This window comes from Adiantum capillus-veneris, chromosome 22 (genome assembly GCF_014529385.1).
Source record: "Adiantum capillus-veneris isolate H3 chromosome 22, ASM1452938v2, whole genome shotgun sequence".
Taxonomy (NCBI): Eukaryota; Viridiplantae; Streptophyta; class Polypodiopsida; order Polypodiales; family Pteridaceae; genus Adiantum; species Adiantum capillus-veneris.
The window spans coordinates 75,195,044-75,210,394 of NC_140952.1; the positions used below are offsets into that span (position 1 = coordinate 75,195,044).

The 15,351-nt window shown below is 45.2% G+C and overlaps 1 protein-coding gene across 1 annotated transcript in view; it reads right to left on the bottom strand.

Annotated features, from left to right (window-relative positions):
- Window positions 1-864: 864 nt before the first annotated feature.
- The window catches only part of LOC147429604 (uncharacterized), a 256,363-nt gene continuing 241,876 nt past the window's right edge, over window positions 865-15,351 (bottom strand). The window contains exons 23-30 of the mRNA XM_086495869.1: window positions 4,837-4,917; window positions 4,647-4,751; window positions 2,631-2,687; window positions 2,442-2,545; window positions 2,299-2,374; window positions 2,051-2,152; window positions 1,351-1,458; window positions 865-1,266 (exon numbers count right to left, since the gene is read on the bottom strand). Of these exons, the coding sequence (XP_086351995.1) occupies window positions 1,156-1,266; window positions 1,351-1,458; window positions 2,051-2,152; window positions 2,299-2,374; window positions 2,442-2,545; window positions 2,631-2,687; window positions 4,647-4,751; window positions 4,837-4,917 (744 nt within the window). The 3' untranslated portion in view covers window positions 865-1,155. The remainder of the gene's footprint in view (window positions 1,267-1,350; window positions 1,459-2,050; window positions 2,153-2,298; window positions 2,375-2,441; window positions 2,546-2,630; window positions 2,688-4,646; window positions 4,752-4,836; window positions 4,918-15,351) is intronic.

The following is a 15,351-nucleotide window of genomic DNA, read 5'->3' on the forward strand; positions in this document are numbered from 1 at the left end:
TTTCTAGCCCTCGGAGCATCATATAGCTCCGCTTTTTGTACCTCTTCTTTTCATGGGTTTTCCTCGGTTTGAGGTTTCCCACTTGTAAATTAGTGTGTTATTAGAGAAAGCATTGGTTGGTTGACAAGGCAAACAAGGCTTGGTAGGTCAAAAAAATTTGCTGCTTTGTGGAGAGATGTATTTGTTCGAGGTTGGCATATTCAACTTCCTTACGGAAGTGTTTCTTTGGCGGGCTATGGTGGGAGGGTTTGCGTTGGCAACAAATTTTCATAGTAGTCTTTTTTTTTGGCACGTGTTCCTTTTGCACCATTTTTATAGAAGACAATAGACTTCAGTTCTATTGCCAAGAAAGTATGGGCCTTTGGTTCATCCACCTGGTTACATGATACTATGAGTTCTTTTCCCTCATGTCTCGGCCTTTGAAAAGCACTCATGCACATTTACAATTGCTTTTCAATATGCTTCATTACTAGGGGGTTTTGGGGGGTTTCTAATGTAATTGAAGCAGGAGGACTGCCTTTATTTTTGATAGTGCTAATGGTTGTTCAAAACCATGTAATTTATATTTTTCTTTGCAATGCATCTTAGCTCACCATTGCTGGGGTCATTTCTATGGCAAATGCATGAGCCTGGAAGGATAGCATCTTGGCAGCGACATTTTCTTAAATCTCTAGCATGACGACGTTGCCATCTTGGTTATGGGCTGTTCATGTCATGTCCAATATTGGATTGTTTGATTGGTCGTATGACCATGCTCATTTCTTTCGGTAATCTACATGATTGTACATGAGACATGTTTCAAGCCTTACTGCCATAACAAATATCATCCAGGTATATTGGGAGTGAATGCAATGAGCACAAGGATTACCACAAACAACTTCATGTCTTAGTAGAGGCGCAAGCATTATATAGAAAAATTGTCAATGCTTACTGCACTTGTCAATGCTTTTTATGGTACATTCTGCAAAAGATATTAATATCAGCTGTCAATGCTTGTTACGATAACATCAGCTGCTTGTTACAAGATTTATAATACCTTGCCCGATCACAAGGCATTCCAACATTACATTTAATCCAGTGATGGTCGTCACAATTTTAGAGCTGAGTCATGTACATGATTTACTTGAAGTACCTCTGAAAGAGAATAAATCCATCTCACAACTGGCTAACATTCCGCAAGAGCATCACACGAACTTCGGACATATCCTCCATAGCATACTTGATGCCCTCCCGGCCAAGTCCAGATTCTTTTACACCACCATAAGGCTAAAACAAAACAACCATACTTCATCAAATAGACAGAAGCAACACAGCCAATGTGAGTTACACAAGGGTGTGACAAAAACAAACCTGTGAATCTATACGCATGCTTGGTACATCATTGATCACTACACCTCCCACGTCAAGCTGTTCAAATGCATAGAAGGCCTTGTTGATGTCGCGTACAAATACCCCTGCCTGCAGTAGCAACCCTGTTAGATTGTGCCCTCATCATGAGCCCCTGGGATTCACTAGTAAAAACAAGGAAATGTCACCTGCGTGAATCAAATGCCCCCTTTTCACCCCTATATATGGGACCATTCTTTGTCAAATGCACCTTGTATTACCCCGTCCCTTACACTCGGGTGTTATTACCATATAGTAACCCTCAGTGAGCCCTCCAGTCACCAGCTAAAAAGGCTTAACTTTAAGGAGGAAAAAGAAACAGGGCTTTGCAAGTTGCACTATGATAGTCTTTCCTTACAGGAAAAAAATACAGAATTGTATCAAGGTATCTGAGAATGGTGACATCTCAATGGACGTCCCAGCACCAGCCCCTTGTTTCAAACCCCTCTTGTGGAAACAAGGTTCCCATCTAAGCCCTGTCTCCCGTTCCCTGTCCCAGCTGTTCTGTCCCATGTTACCGTGCAATGGGTATTCGAACCTCCACTTGGTCAGATTCATAGCGACAGCTCACTCACAGCCTAATACTATGAGCCAAATTCTAAAGCTAGCTTCCTCAACAAATGCTTATAAATGACAGGACTTTCAAAGGCATGCATAAAGCTACCTGTAGACCAAATTTCGATTTGTTCACTTCTGCAATAGCAGGTTTAAAGTCATCATAGGGAATTAGCTCCATCACAGGGCCAAAAACCTCCTCACAGTGAATCTGTCGAGTCAAACCAAAATCAACAAAAGTTTAAGCTTTTGAAAGATGGCTCAAGTAGAAAGTATTTGAGCTCATCTCAAGTAGAGGACGGCTGAGCTTCACACAAGCCATTACTGACACCACAAACAAAATTGCACCCTCCTTACCTCCATATCTGGCCTAACTCCTTCCAAGATGGTAGCATCATAGAATGAACCATCCCTCTTCCCTCCAGCCAGGATCCTACAAAAATAAGAGATCACTGATGCTGCATTATAAATTAATGATAGGTACCTAATGTTTTTCATACCTCGCTCCATTAGACACGGCTTTTTCTACCCATGCCTCAATGCGTTTTGCCTCGGATTCATCTATCAAGGGTCCAATAAAGGTATCCTCATTCAGAGGATCTCCCTGTAATTAAACAGCAGATTGAAGTTGGTGCACAATGCCATTGGCCCAGTCATAACATTTGACAATGACAAGATTTTGAATCTACCTTCACTAATCCACTTGTTGCCTCCACCAATGCATCCTTGACCACCTCATAGATATCCTGCATAATCATATACAGGTTGCAAAGAGAAATCACAGGTTATTCTAATTTATCCGGATAGACATAAATGAACTTGCTTATAAAGTCATGGAGCAAATTATATGCTACAGCTTTTCACACATGTGCAAGATAAGTAATGACAATATGGACACTGTAGGTGTCACTTAAATGGATGAAAATGACCTGGAAACCCAGACAATAATTATCCTCATCTTCCTTTGTCTATAGAGGTGTCTTTCATTTGGACATTGGTCTTCAGCACCTCATAGTAAGGGTGCAAAAAGGATCTCAAGATGGTAGTAGGCACAGACTCTGAGATCACCAAATATTTTCAGCATCCACCAGCCAACAAGGTCTTGCGATGGTCTTCATCTTCCCTCACACCGTGGGGTCATTTGAGCTTCAATTAGGATCGGAAGGCATATATTTTTGTCTGGTCCATGCAACAAATCATCTGATACTTCTCAAAAAATTTTCATTTTGGCCTGGAATCAATACCCCGGGATCAACAACAGGATGTCTACCCTAAGTTGTCTTGTCCTATGCCATTACTAATAATTAATGCTGCCCCTTGGTTGCGTGAAATTTGACCAAACATTTTATAATTATTCTCAAAGGCGGCTTTGACTAGAATATCCATGATTGAATCTCATGCTTGTTGGCAAGATGGAACGGTAGGAAAAGTAAAGGCTTGACAAAGAACATAGCTATATGTGAAAGACAACGGTATCTTTTAACATACTCGAACACAGGCGTTGTTACAGGGTGAAAGGGTGAGAGATGCAGAAAGAACGGATTTCATGTTCGGAGCAGGAATAAGTCCTGATAAGAGACTTTGAAAATTGGCATCAAGTTTAGTCACTGTTTTTTGCTCTGGACACATTATCTTGTAGAACTCAGTCCATAATTTCATACCATGGTCAACTTTTTGTGGTTGCATTTCTCATTTCTGAACCCTCGATAACACTACTATGTAGTTTTACAAGCCAGTGGCTTTGACTTTCACAATGACTGACATAACTGTGATTCTTTGCCTTCTTTATGGTCTACATCAGGCCTTAGTAAAGTATTTAACTCTTGGAAACAATTTTGGACCATTCAATAGAGCTTGTCAATTAGTGCCACGTGGCAGGTTTATGATGGAAAAATTTCTTCTTCCTATTTTCTTTGCAAGAGAGGTATTAACTTAGTATTGTCTTTTGTAAATGCATAGGTCACTCTGAGAGATAGTAGACATTTGTTTCCTATTTTTTATAAAGAGGGGCATTGAGTAGTGGGTCATACACACTCTTTCTAGTCTTCTACTTTTCATGTTGTTTCTATGTATGGCACTGTCAATCCTTACCAAGTATATGCTCAAAATAATGCTCACTGGTCAACACAAGGATAGACATTTGCAGCTTGTTTTCAAGGGAAACGAGCAGGAATAGCTAAACAAAGTGGACATAAGCTCACCCTTTCTGATAGACCAATAAATTCAAGAATGTTTTCACCAGCTTAAGACCATCTCAAAAGTATTGCAAAGAGCCATGAAACAGAAACAATAACAATTAGGTTAATCTAATTTTATAAGAGTTTCTAGGTGTTTTCAAGCCCTGAATTTGATGGTCCCTTCCTTACCAGCTAACATGTAAGCAAGAATGTGGATGATTGTTCTGCTGGGCAGTTATAGTGCTGGTCTTGTTGCGATGTCCTCTTTACATGAGAGTCCCTCATTTTTGGAATACCTTAGAGAACAAGGAGAAAGGTGTACAAATTTTTCAACTTTGTAAATGGTCCATCCATTGAAGAGCCTCATAACTTCCTTTGCAACTTTTTGTTTCATAAAGACTTATTAGTTTGTAAATGGTCCCTTTATGCTTCCTTTTCATCTTAATGTTTTGAAATGCCAATGCAAGTCTTCACCTTGTTCACTTTACATTACATTATTTGAAGAGTGGCAATTTTAAAAACGCTTACCATATGAATGTATACACGCTGGACACTGATACAAGACTGGCCACTCTGGTAAAAAGCACCATGAATGATACGATTTACAATAGTTTGCTTGTCTGGGACCATATCCTGCACAAAAATTTAGCACATGTAAGTTCATGCCTTGCTTTTTTCAACAGAAAATTTCACTTGGTAGTTAAGAACATAGCCACACCTCAATAATGCAAGCTGCGTTTCCACCCAGCTCAAGCACTACTTTCTTCTTGCCTGCCTTCTCCTTTATGTCCCAGCCAACCTGTGGAGATTCCAAAATATTCGTAACTTTACCATGAACGACACTTACAGTGTGTAAAGAAAATACTGAAGATCCCTGAACAATTGAACTGCATAGGAGGGCATGAATAAATCTGATTCCAACTGTATGGTCATATGGTGCAATTGTGTGCTTATCAGGTTGATTGGGAATGAACATGACAATTTGAGAAACTCATTTTATCCCATTTCATAGCCCTTTTTTTTAGCGCACACTTTCAGGATTTTAAGTCCTTTACTCGAACAAATAATACTTACAAGAATTGCATCATGCTACAATGTACATAGTTTCATATGTGTGAAAACGGTTGCCAGGGTTGCAATTGTGTACATACCTTACTGGAGAGGCGAGGCCTTGGACGTGGCATTGTGATGTGTTCTCTCACATTAAAACTGCCTACTTTGGTTTAGAAGTGTACGTATGTCGAGTTCTTTATGGTGGCGCACTTGTTTCGCCTAGAAAGTTCAATGCGGACGACCACCGTCCAAAAATAGTAGTTGGCATGCCGTAGCCATCAATGATGTGATTAGAGGTCACGACAAGTGGAAAATTGGGGTTCAACATGAAAATTGTGCTCAAGGGAATTTTTCCACTTTTTTAGAGATTTCTGCAGTTCGTTTGGGCTTTTTACGACCAAAATGCATGATTTCAAGGCTTAAAATGGCAAAAAAAAAAGCCATAAAATGGTTAAAAAACCCCATTTTGGGCAAAAAATGGCTCAAAATGCTCCATCACTTACGGTGTCATGACTCTAAGCAAGGGGAAGGCTTGTTTAAAGAGGAATATCAGCACTTTAAGTGGGGATACAGAGGGTTCTCCTATGGTGTGCTAGTATAGTTATGTGCTGTTCCTACCTTGTATTTGGAGGTGTGTGAGGGTTTTAATTAGGGTTTTGCCTCTTCAAAAAGGTGTGTGGGCTTGTCTATGGAAGTGCCCAAGCTTCCATGAAATGGCCTCGATGAAGAATTGAAAGAGGAAGATAGGGTTTACTACACGACAAAATAGACATTGTACCTGTGTAATTGGGGTTGAGGTTGCACAAAATCATCACACACACATGAGTTTTGAGTTGTTCTTTGCCTTGTGAATGAGTGGAGCTTCCATGATTGAACTGAAGTTTTTGTTTTTTTGTTTTTATCTTTTGAATAAATGGTATTTGTCAACGATTAAGCCGCAAACTCTCTCAGTCAGAAGCGCGGCATCTTCCTACCCGCACCACAAACTTTTCAACAACGGCGTCTACCAAACCTCACCCAAAGCACAAAATGCATTCCGGAGGAGAGTACGGAAAAGCATGGTTACTTCCGGATCTTTGCGAGCAAGAAAACAATCTAGAATTAAGATGATTTAATGTCTAAAAGAAGGCATACCATGATCAAGGTGGAATTGAACAATTGGAAGCTAGACATGGAAAAGGAATTACATGAGGCTATGGAAGCTTGGAAGAATGAGAGTTATGCAAATATGAGGAAAGACATGTTAATCGAATTGTGGATTGAGATATATGCGTAGATGCATACAACCGTGCCAATGTGTGTCCAATCATGATAGTGCGATAATTCCCAGGCTCCGTAGGGTCTCCTGACTTGAAGATAGGTACAATAGTAGATAGGCTCCAAGTATCAGGCAAGCCCTCACAGATGGCACGGTTAAACATAACTGCTAGAAGTTCTGCTAGTAAATCTTTGGCATGCATGAAATGCTCAGCCACTAAGCCATCATGATCATATGCTCTCCCAGTCCTCATCCTGTCAATGGCCTTCCTCACCATCTCAGCGGTGAAAAAAGCACATGTGTGTGGGCATGGATTGGGGGGGTCGGGAAGGGGGGGCTGCTCAGGAACTGTGTACAGAGATGATGCATACTGGCCCCAGTGATGGGGGGGGGGGGGGGGAGTGCTCATGAAAGAGCCACCATGCCTCACGTGAGTCCTGACTCAAGAATAGCTGGTATAGATCCTGCTCTAGGCAAGCCAAAAATGCCCTCTTCTTCCGCCGCACTAGGCGTCGGAAGTCAATCTGTGACTGTCTGTGAGTGATGTCCCCCAAAAGCACCTCCCTCTGAAGTCTCGCTCTAGTGTCCCGGCATTCCTCATCATACCAACTGTTCTGGGGCATGCTCCTCCAACGGCATCTCTGCTTAGGCTGGGTATGTGGGTATGCCTCTGCTGCTGCATCATGTAGTGTCTGTGTCAGTATAGTAGTAAGCTCCTCCAAAGGTCGCCTTGGCTCCTCTGTGCACAGGCGTCTGTAGATCCCATCTATGTATATAGAGTCCGTCTCCCACGTGATGGTGTAGCGAGTAGGGGCTGCTGAACGTAGCTTGTGTGCTACACTAAACTGAAAAGAGATGGTCAACGACACAAGAGCATGGTCCACTGCCACACCAACAGGTCTGGGTTCAATCCTTGATATCCTGGATACTAGAGATGAGGCTCGACTGTGCCATGATATAATCCATTGTGCTGGCTCCATGTCTGTGTGGAAAGCATGTAAAACCCCCCGCAGCGGGAAATCTCTATAGGCCATTCAAGATGGCCAATCCATGTGGAGTCCATACTCAGTGTGTTCTCTATCCTATGATAGTCTAGATAGGCCCGTCTTTGCAACATCCAACTCTCTCAGCATCTCCTCTGAAGTATCATAAAATACTGTATGATGATGGGCAGTCCTAGCATTGAAATCCCCTAGAATGATGATGTCACCATCTCTAGAGAACTCCCATATGTCATCATCCAAAATAGAGAAGGGGGACTGTCCTCTGGGTGGTGCATAAACTGACGTACTCGGGGGGAAGTAGCAAATAGCAATGTAAAGATATCTGTCTGTCTTTGCTCTCAATCTCACCCACATGTACCTAGCTTGCTCATCCCTGCGGGCTATATGTATCAATGGTTGCAACTCCTCCTTGAATAACACTGCCACTCCTCCTGAGCCCCGCCCTTTGTGCTCTGATCGTGTCTCCTGTCTACAGGCTGTCTCCCATCTATATCCACTAATGTGAGGCATAGATTGACCCGGGGTCTGATGTGTCTCAGAGTAGAAGACGATGTCTCTTCCCGTAAAACTATCCTCAAAAGCACCCACATCAAGGCGCATAGATCCATTACAATTACAGGTGGCAACTTTGAGTGTGGTCCCATGGGTCTCGCACCGTCATGTGGAGCGCCGCTCTACAATCACCACCCGGCCATCTCTGTAGAAGGCCATCTTTCCCTTCTCCCTTGCCGCTTGAATCCCTCTCTCATATGCGCAAGCTGTGTGAGAGTGAGGTCATCTCCAAGGAATATACCCGTTTTCTTTAGTGTAGGGCGCTTCTTCAAGAAGTCCTTCTTTGCCTCCATGGATGGGAAACGGATGATTAAAGCTCTCCCTTTTGAAGTCTCCCCATTGCCTTGTGTCTTCTTCCCTACCCTCCATGCCTTTGTATGAGTAGCCTCACTACCCATTATGCGGAGAAGTTCTTCGACTTCTCCTTCCACATCATCTCGGTCTTTTAAACCGGTTACTCTTATATGCAAGGCTCTAGTTTTCCTTCGCTGCTCCTCTTCTAGAGTCATGTTGATGATTGTAGGAGTGGGGATGGGTGTGGTTTCTTTCCCTTTCCCTTTCTTAGCGACTTCTATCCATTTCTCGGCCTCATCCGCCTTCTTCTGCGTCTTCGTGATCACATCCATCCACGAAGACGTCTTTACCACCTTCTGTTTCTCCTCCTCTGTGATCATCCGTACCTGCTCCTTGATGACCTTGATTCCTCTATCACCGAGGGCTGGAATTCCCAATCCACTACTTACTCTATCCGCAAGCTCTCGCTTGAGGGTTGTGACCTCTTCTCTAAGTGCTTGTGAATCCGCCTTAAGTGCTTGTAGCTCTGCGTGCAAGTCCTCTTTCTCCTTCTTCCATTGCGCCCCTTCATTGAGAAACATTCGAAGAAGGTTGGCCTTCTCTTTCCACCATCCCTCCGTCTCTGCTTTCCATTCTTTCATCTCCCTTTCCATTTGCATTATCTGCTTGTTTGTAAGCACAAAGGTTGCCTTCATATGGGGCTTACATACTGGCCAAACGATCATGGCCTCCATTGGCGAAGCGCTCATGGCCTCCATCGGCGATGCGCTCATGGCCTCCATCGGCGATGCGGGTATTGGCTCTACCAAGAAGGAGTAAATAGGGGTTCGGAGCACCACGGCTCACCCTTCAACTGACATACAAAAGTAGGGGCTCGAGTCCCACTCGAGAGACCAGCCAAATACTCAAAATTACCTCGACACTCTGGCTTAGCTGAGACCAGGTGGAGAATCAGTCATCCACAACCCGTTGCGGTACATTCACATTCCAACCCACTGTGGGTATCAGCACTAGAACAAGATGAAGGGCCTTGCGCCCGCTGTCATGCAACTGAACCTGCCCAAAACTGTCCAGCATACAACCGGCTACCCCCCTTGAGTTGGGTCAGCTCGCTGCCAAAAGGTTACCCCACAGGGCGCAGGGTATATTCCACACCAAAGACAAGAGATGCAGCCCCAACGGGTCTGCACCCGATTCAACACCTGTAAGGGAACAACACACGCAGCCCCTAGCTGGGTAGGCCCTCCCAGGGCGCTGATTGCAAACACGAAAGCGGCCCCCACTGTGGGAGAGGCCTGCTGTCCACGCACCCGAAACCTGTATTGTTGGAGGAGCAGCCCTGCTGTATACTGCCCAGAGAGAGAGAGAGAGAGAGAGAATTTGTTTACATACATTGTACAGATCAAATATTACTGAAGCATATGAACAAAATCAATGCTCTAATAAATGACAAGTACGCTGTTGAAGATATTGTTGTCATTGGGCTTCCTCAAATAGCAAGAGTGGAGGCTTACTTAGATGGGCTTTGTTAGTTGCAGTCTAGATGAGCTTAGCAGCAAGTTACGGTGTTTGGGGAAGAACAATCAGTTCATGAATGTCATGATACCTGGAGTTGTTCACTTTGAGCAATGTCATTCTTTACAGAGATTTTCGAGTCTCTTGCTGCCAAGGAAGTTTTATGGCCGTTGTACTTAAGGCCCTCCATGTACAGGCTGCATCAATCACATTTACTTGTACTTATGCGTCAACTGTCTAACATACTGTAGTGTACATGGCAATGACGCTTTGAGTGTCTTATTTTGCATAGGCTCCATTTTCATTGAGGAAGTGGCTAGCTCTGTGCAGTACTTTTCTTGTCGGCAATCTCTTGAATATGTTTAGAGATCTTGTCCATAGAGTGCAATCACTTGCCCATCTCTATTTTCGCTATGTGGAGAGAGAGAGAGAGAGAGAGAGAGAGAGAGAGAGAAATGAAATGAAATGAAATGTTATATTAACGTCTTCAAAAGGCCAAAATGACCTATGAGACCAATCAGTTACAAAATAGTGAATCTAATACCATGTCTGGGTACAAAAGAACTAGAAGTGGAACAAAATACTACTACTACTACTACAATCTAAAACTACGTGGGTGTAGCAGCTGATACAATAGGTACCCGGTAAACTGGATGTAACAGTGTGTGAAACAAAGATGGAAGAAATGGTGAGGATCCATCCTCATCTGCACTCTGGATGTCGAGAGAGTATGGCTCGAATCTTCTGTTGTAGTCTCCGTCGATGCTGTGTAGCTCCTCTCCTCAGTCGCGGTCGTCTGTATCTCTGTAGCTCCAATGCTCGGTCGATGAGAGTGCCAGTAGTGGTCGAATGAGTGTGGGACGAGCTCTGCAGTGGTGGCTGCTCCTCTGGCTGTCCCATATCTAGTGAAAAGAAATCTGTAATGTGTCTCTGGGACTGCCTCTCTCTAGCTCTCCCCAGTAAAGTGTCTCTATACCTGTGTAACTCAAGTAGATATAGTCCAAGACATCTCTGATCCTCATAACTCATGACCCTAGATAGAGGACCAAAACCCTCTCTGAATAAGCAGTGGAAACGCCCCCGTATCTCATAGAACACTGTGCAATGACATATGTAGTGCAACTCTGTCTCTGGCTCTCTCTGGCATAATCGGCATATCCTGCTGTCTGCTGGTATCCCTCTGAATCTACCGGTCTCAATCTCGAGCTGATGTGAGGATGTGCGTATCTGACCAATGGCACAACGCAAACCATGAGACATATGTGTGTCCATGTAGCTGGGTCGAATCACAAACCCATCTCCTGTGAGGTGGAGAAGATGCTCTCTATAGAAAGCCATCTTCGTGCTCAACTCCTGAGGCGGCTCTATCCATGTCCTCCTGGTGTCGAGCTGGATCAGGTCCTGACGAATGAGTCTAGTGATCTCCACCCGTGTAAGAGACAGCGAGGGTGCCTGAAGAGAATACTGGAAAGGGGGCAACCTGTCCATGGTGAAGCCATGCGTCTGAAACCATGAAGTCATCTGTGCATACCAGCATGAAGTGTCCCCCTGTAGAGCTAACTGTCTGGAAGACTCAAGGGCCAATCTAGCATATCTGTCTCTAGTAGTATCCCATAGGCTGTGCACAAAGGACACTGATCTGGTAAGCGCCTCCATCTCCATGGGGGGGGCAGCTAGCTCTGCTCGAATGATCGCGTGAGGTACGGAGGCCTTGGCTCTAATCAATCGGGAGATCATAGATACCAAGGGCCTCTCCATACGTCTCCAACCATCCTGGCCTACAGAAGGTCCCCATACCTGTACCCCATACATCATAGCTGAGGCTACTAAAGTATCAAAGAGCCATAACTTTGTCCGAGGTTCCTGGAACTGAACCTGCGAACACATCCTCTCCAAGCCTCCCAAGGCCGCATAAGCTCTGGTCAGTCTAGTCTTTGCTGCTCTCCCCAAAGAAAACCTCGGCCCAGTGAAGACTATCCCAAGGTAAGTGTATGCATCTGTATACTCCACAATCTCTTGACCATACGTGAAGGTCGGTGCCGATCTCCTGATCCACTGCGGTGTGGTGTTAAACACCATGACCTTGGTTTTACCAAGGTTTACAGACAATCCACTATCCTCTGCAAAACTGTGTAATGCATCCAACTGTCGTTGCATACCCTCTGGTGAGTCAGAGATCAAGACAATATCATCAGCATATAACAACAATGGGATCCACGTCCCTGCCAGCTGGGCACCTCTATCACCCTCTCTGTCAATGTAATCAGACACCTCATCAACATACATACCAAATAGAGTAGGAGACAATGGGCAACCCTGTTTCACCCCGATAGTGGAGTGAACTAAGTCAGATATCCCCTCTGGGGTGCGTACATGTCCCATCACTGATCTGTATAAAGCCATAATCCCCCAAATCAACACTGTGGGCACCCCCATCTCCTGCAGTCTGCGCATCAGTCGAGCTCTCGGTACCATGTCAAATGCTTTGCGGAAATCCACAAAGCTACAATAAATCCGTCTCCCATGTGACCTGCCCTCCTCAATGATAGCTCTGAGTGTCAGAATATGGTCAAGAGTGGAGAAACCCCTCCTGAAACCTGCCTGTCCCTTTGCCCGTACACCCTCACCCTCTGCCCAGTTACTCAACTGCTGCTCAATAATGGATGCATACAATCGTGCCAGTGTGTGTCCAACCATAATAGTGCGGTAATTTCCAGGCTCTGTAGGATCACCTGCCTTGAATATAGGCACAATAGTAGACAACCTCCAAGTCTCAGGTAATCCCTCACACATGGCACGATTGAACAACACTGCAAGAACCTCCATCAGCATATCCCTAGCATGTATAAAGTGCTCCGCTACTAGACCGTCATGATCGTAAGCCCTCCGGGTCCTCATCCTGTCAATGGCTCTCTTTACCATCTCAGTGGTAAAGAAGGTGCTCGTAGGTGGACATGGCTCTGTAGGATCTGGAAGGGGATCCTGCCCAGGAACCGTATATAACGATGCCGCATACTGGCCCCACACATCAGGAGAAGTAATCACTGGGGGAGGGGAGTGCTCATGGAAGAGTCGCCATGCCTCGCCTGAGTCTCTACTCAAGAACAACTGATACAAGTCTCGCTCCATCTGGGCCAGGTAAGCTCGTTTCTTCTTTCGCACAAGGCGCCGGAAAGCAATCCGCGACTGTCTGTAGGTGATGACTCCTAAATGAAGATCCCTCTGAAGCTGGGCTCTCATCTCTCTGCACTCCTCATCATACCAACTATTCTGGGGCATGCTCCCAGAATGTCGCCTCCGATCCGGTTGAGTGTGTGGGTATGCCTCTGATGCTGCATCATGTAGTGTCTCAGTCAATAAAGTAGTGCACTCCTCTACTGAGAGGCCTGGAGCAACTGTGCATAGACGATCCCAGATCGCCTCTGTATAAACCGAGTCAGTCTCTGGTGTAAATGTATAACGGGTGTGTGACCTGCCTCCTGATTTCTGGGCTGTACTAAACTGAAAAGATACGGACAGTGTCAAGAGAGCATGATCCACTGCTACGCCCACTGGTCTGGCTCCCACCATGAAATCCTGAATACAAGGAATAAAGCTCGGCTGTGTCATAACATAGTCCACTGTACTGGCCCCATGTCTGTGTGGAAAGCATGTGAAGCCTGCTGCTCCAGGAAACCGCTGTAAGCCATTAAGTATGGCTAGCCCATGTGTAGTCGTCATCTCCGTGAGGTATCTCCCATACTCAGTCTGCTCTCTGTCATGTGAGCATCTGTCAAACCCCAGCTCACCCACATCCAACTCTCTAAGCATCTCAGAGAGAGAGAGAGAGAAAATGAAATGAAATGTTATATTAACGTCTTCAAAAGGCCAAAATGACCTATGAGACCAATCGGTTACAAAATAGTGAATCTAATACCATGTCTGGGTACAAAAGAACTAGAAAAGAACTAGAAGTGGAACAAAATACTACTACTACTACTACAATCTAAAACTACGTGGGTGTAGCAGCTGATACAATAGGTACCCGGTAAACTGGATGTAACAGTGTGTGAAACAAAGATGGAAGAAATGGTGAGGATCCATCCTCATCTGCACTCTGGATGTCGAGAGAGTATGGCTCGAATCTTCTGTTGTAGTCTCCGTTGATGCTGTGTAGCTCCTCTCCTCAGTCGCGGTCGTCTGTATCTCTGTAGCTCCAATGCTCGGTCGATGAGAGTGCCAGTAGTGGTCGAATGAGTGTGGGACGAGCTCTACAGTGGTGGCTGCTCCTCTGGCTGTCCCATATCTAGTGAAAAGAAATCTGTAATGTGTCTCTGGGACTGCCTCTCTCTAGCTCTCCCCAGTAAAGTGTCTCTATACTTGTGTAACTCAAGTAGATATAGTCCAAGACATCTCTGATCCTCATAACTCATGACCCTAGATAGAGGACCAAAACCCTCTCAGAATAAGCAGTGGAAACGCCCCCGTATCTCATAGAACACTGTGCAATGACATATGTAGTGCAACTCTGTCTCTGGCTCTCTCTGGCATAATCGGCATATCCTGCTGTTTGCTGGTATCCCTCTGAATCTACCAGTCTCAATCTCGAGCTGATGTGAGGATGTGCGTATCTGACCAATGGCACAACGCAAACCATGAGACATATGTGTGTCCATGTAGCTGGGTCGAATCACAAACCCATCTCCTGTGAGGTGGAGAAGATGCTCTCTATAGAAAGCCATCTTCGTGCTCAACTCCTGAGGCGGATCTATCCATGTCCTCCTGGTGTCGAGCTGGATCAGGTCCTGACGAATGAGTCTAGTGATCTCCACCCGTGTAAGAGACAGCGAGGGTGCCTGAAGAGAATACTGGAAAGGGGGCAACCTGTCCATGGTGAAGCCATGCGTCTGAAACCATGAAGTCATCTGTGCATACCAGCATGAAGTGTCCCCCTGTAGAGCTAACTGTCTGGAAGACTCAAGGGCCAGTCTAGCATATCTGTCTCTAGTAGTATCCCATAGGCTGTGCACAAAGGACACTGATCTGGTAAGCGCCTCAATCTCCATGGGGGGGGGGCAGCTAGCTCTGCTCGAATGATCGCGTGAGGTACGGAGGCCTTGGCTCTAATCAATCGGGAGATCATAGATACCAAGGGCCTCTCCATACGTCTCCAACCATCCTGGCCTACAGAAGGTCCCCAAACCTGTACCCCATACATCATAGCTGAGGCTACTAAAGTATCAAAGAGCCATAACTTTGTCCGAGGTTCCTGGAACTGAACCTGCGAACACATCCTCTCCAAGCCTCCCAAGGCCGCATAAGCTCTGGTCAGTCTAGTCTCTGCTGCTCTCCCCAAAGAAAACCTCGGCCCAGTGAAGACTATCCCAAGGTAAGTGTATGCATCTGTATACTCCACAATCTCTTGACCATACGTGAAGGTCGGTGCCGATCTCCTGATCCACTGCGGTGTGGTGTTAAACACCATGACCTTGGTTTTACCAAGGTTTACAGACAATCCACTATCCTCTGCAAAACTGTGTAATGCATCCAACTGTCGCTGCATACCCTCTGGTGAGTC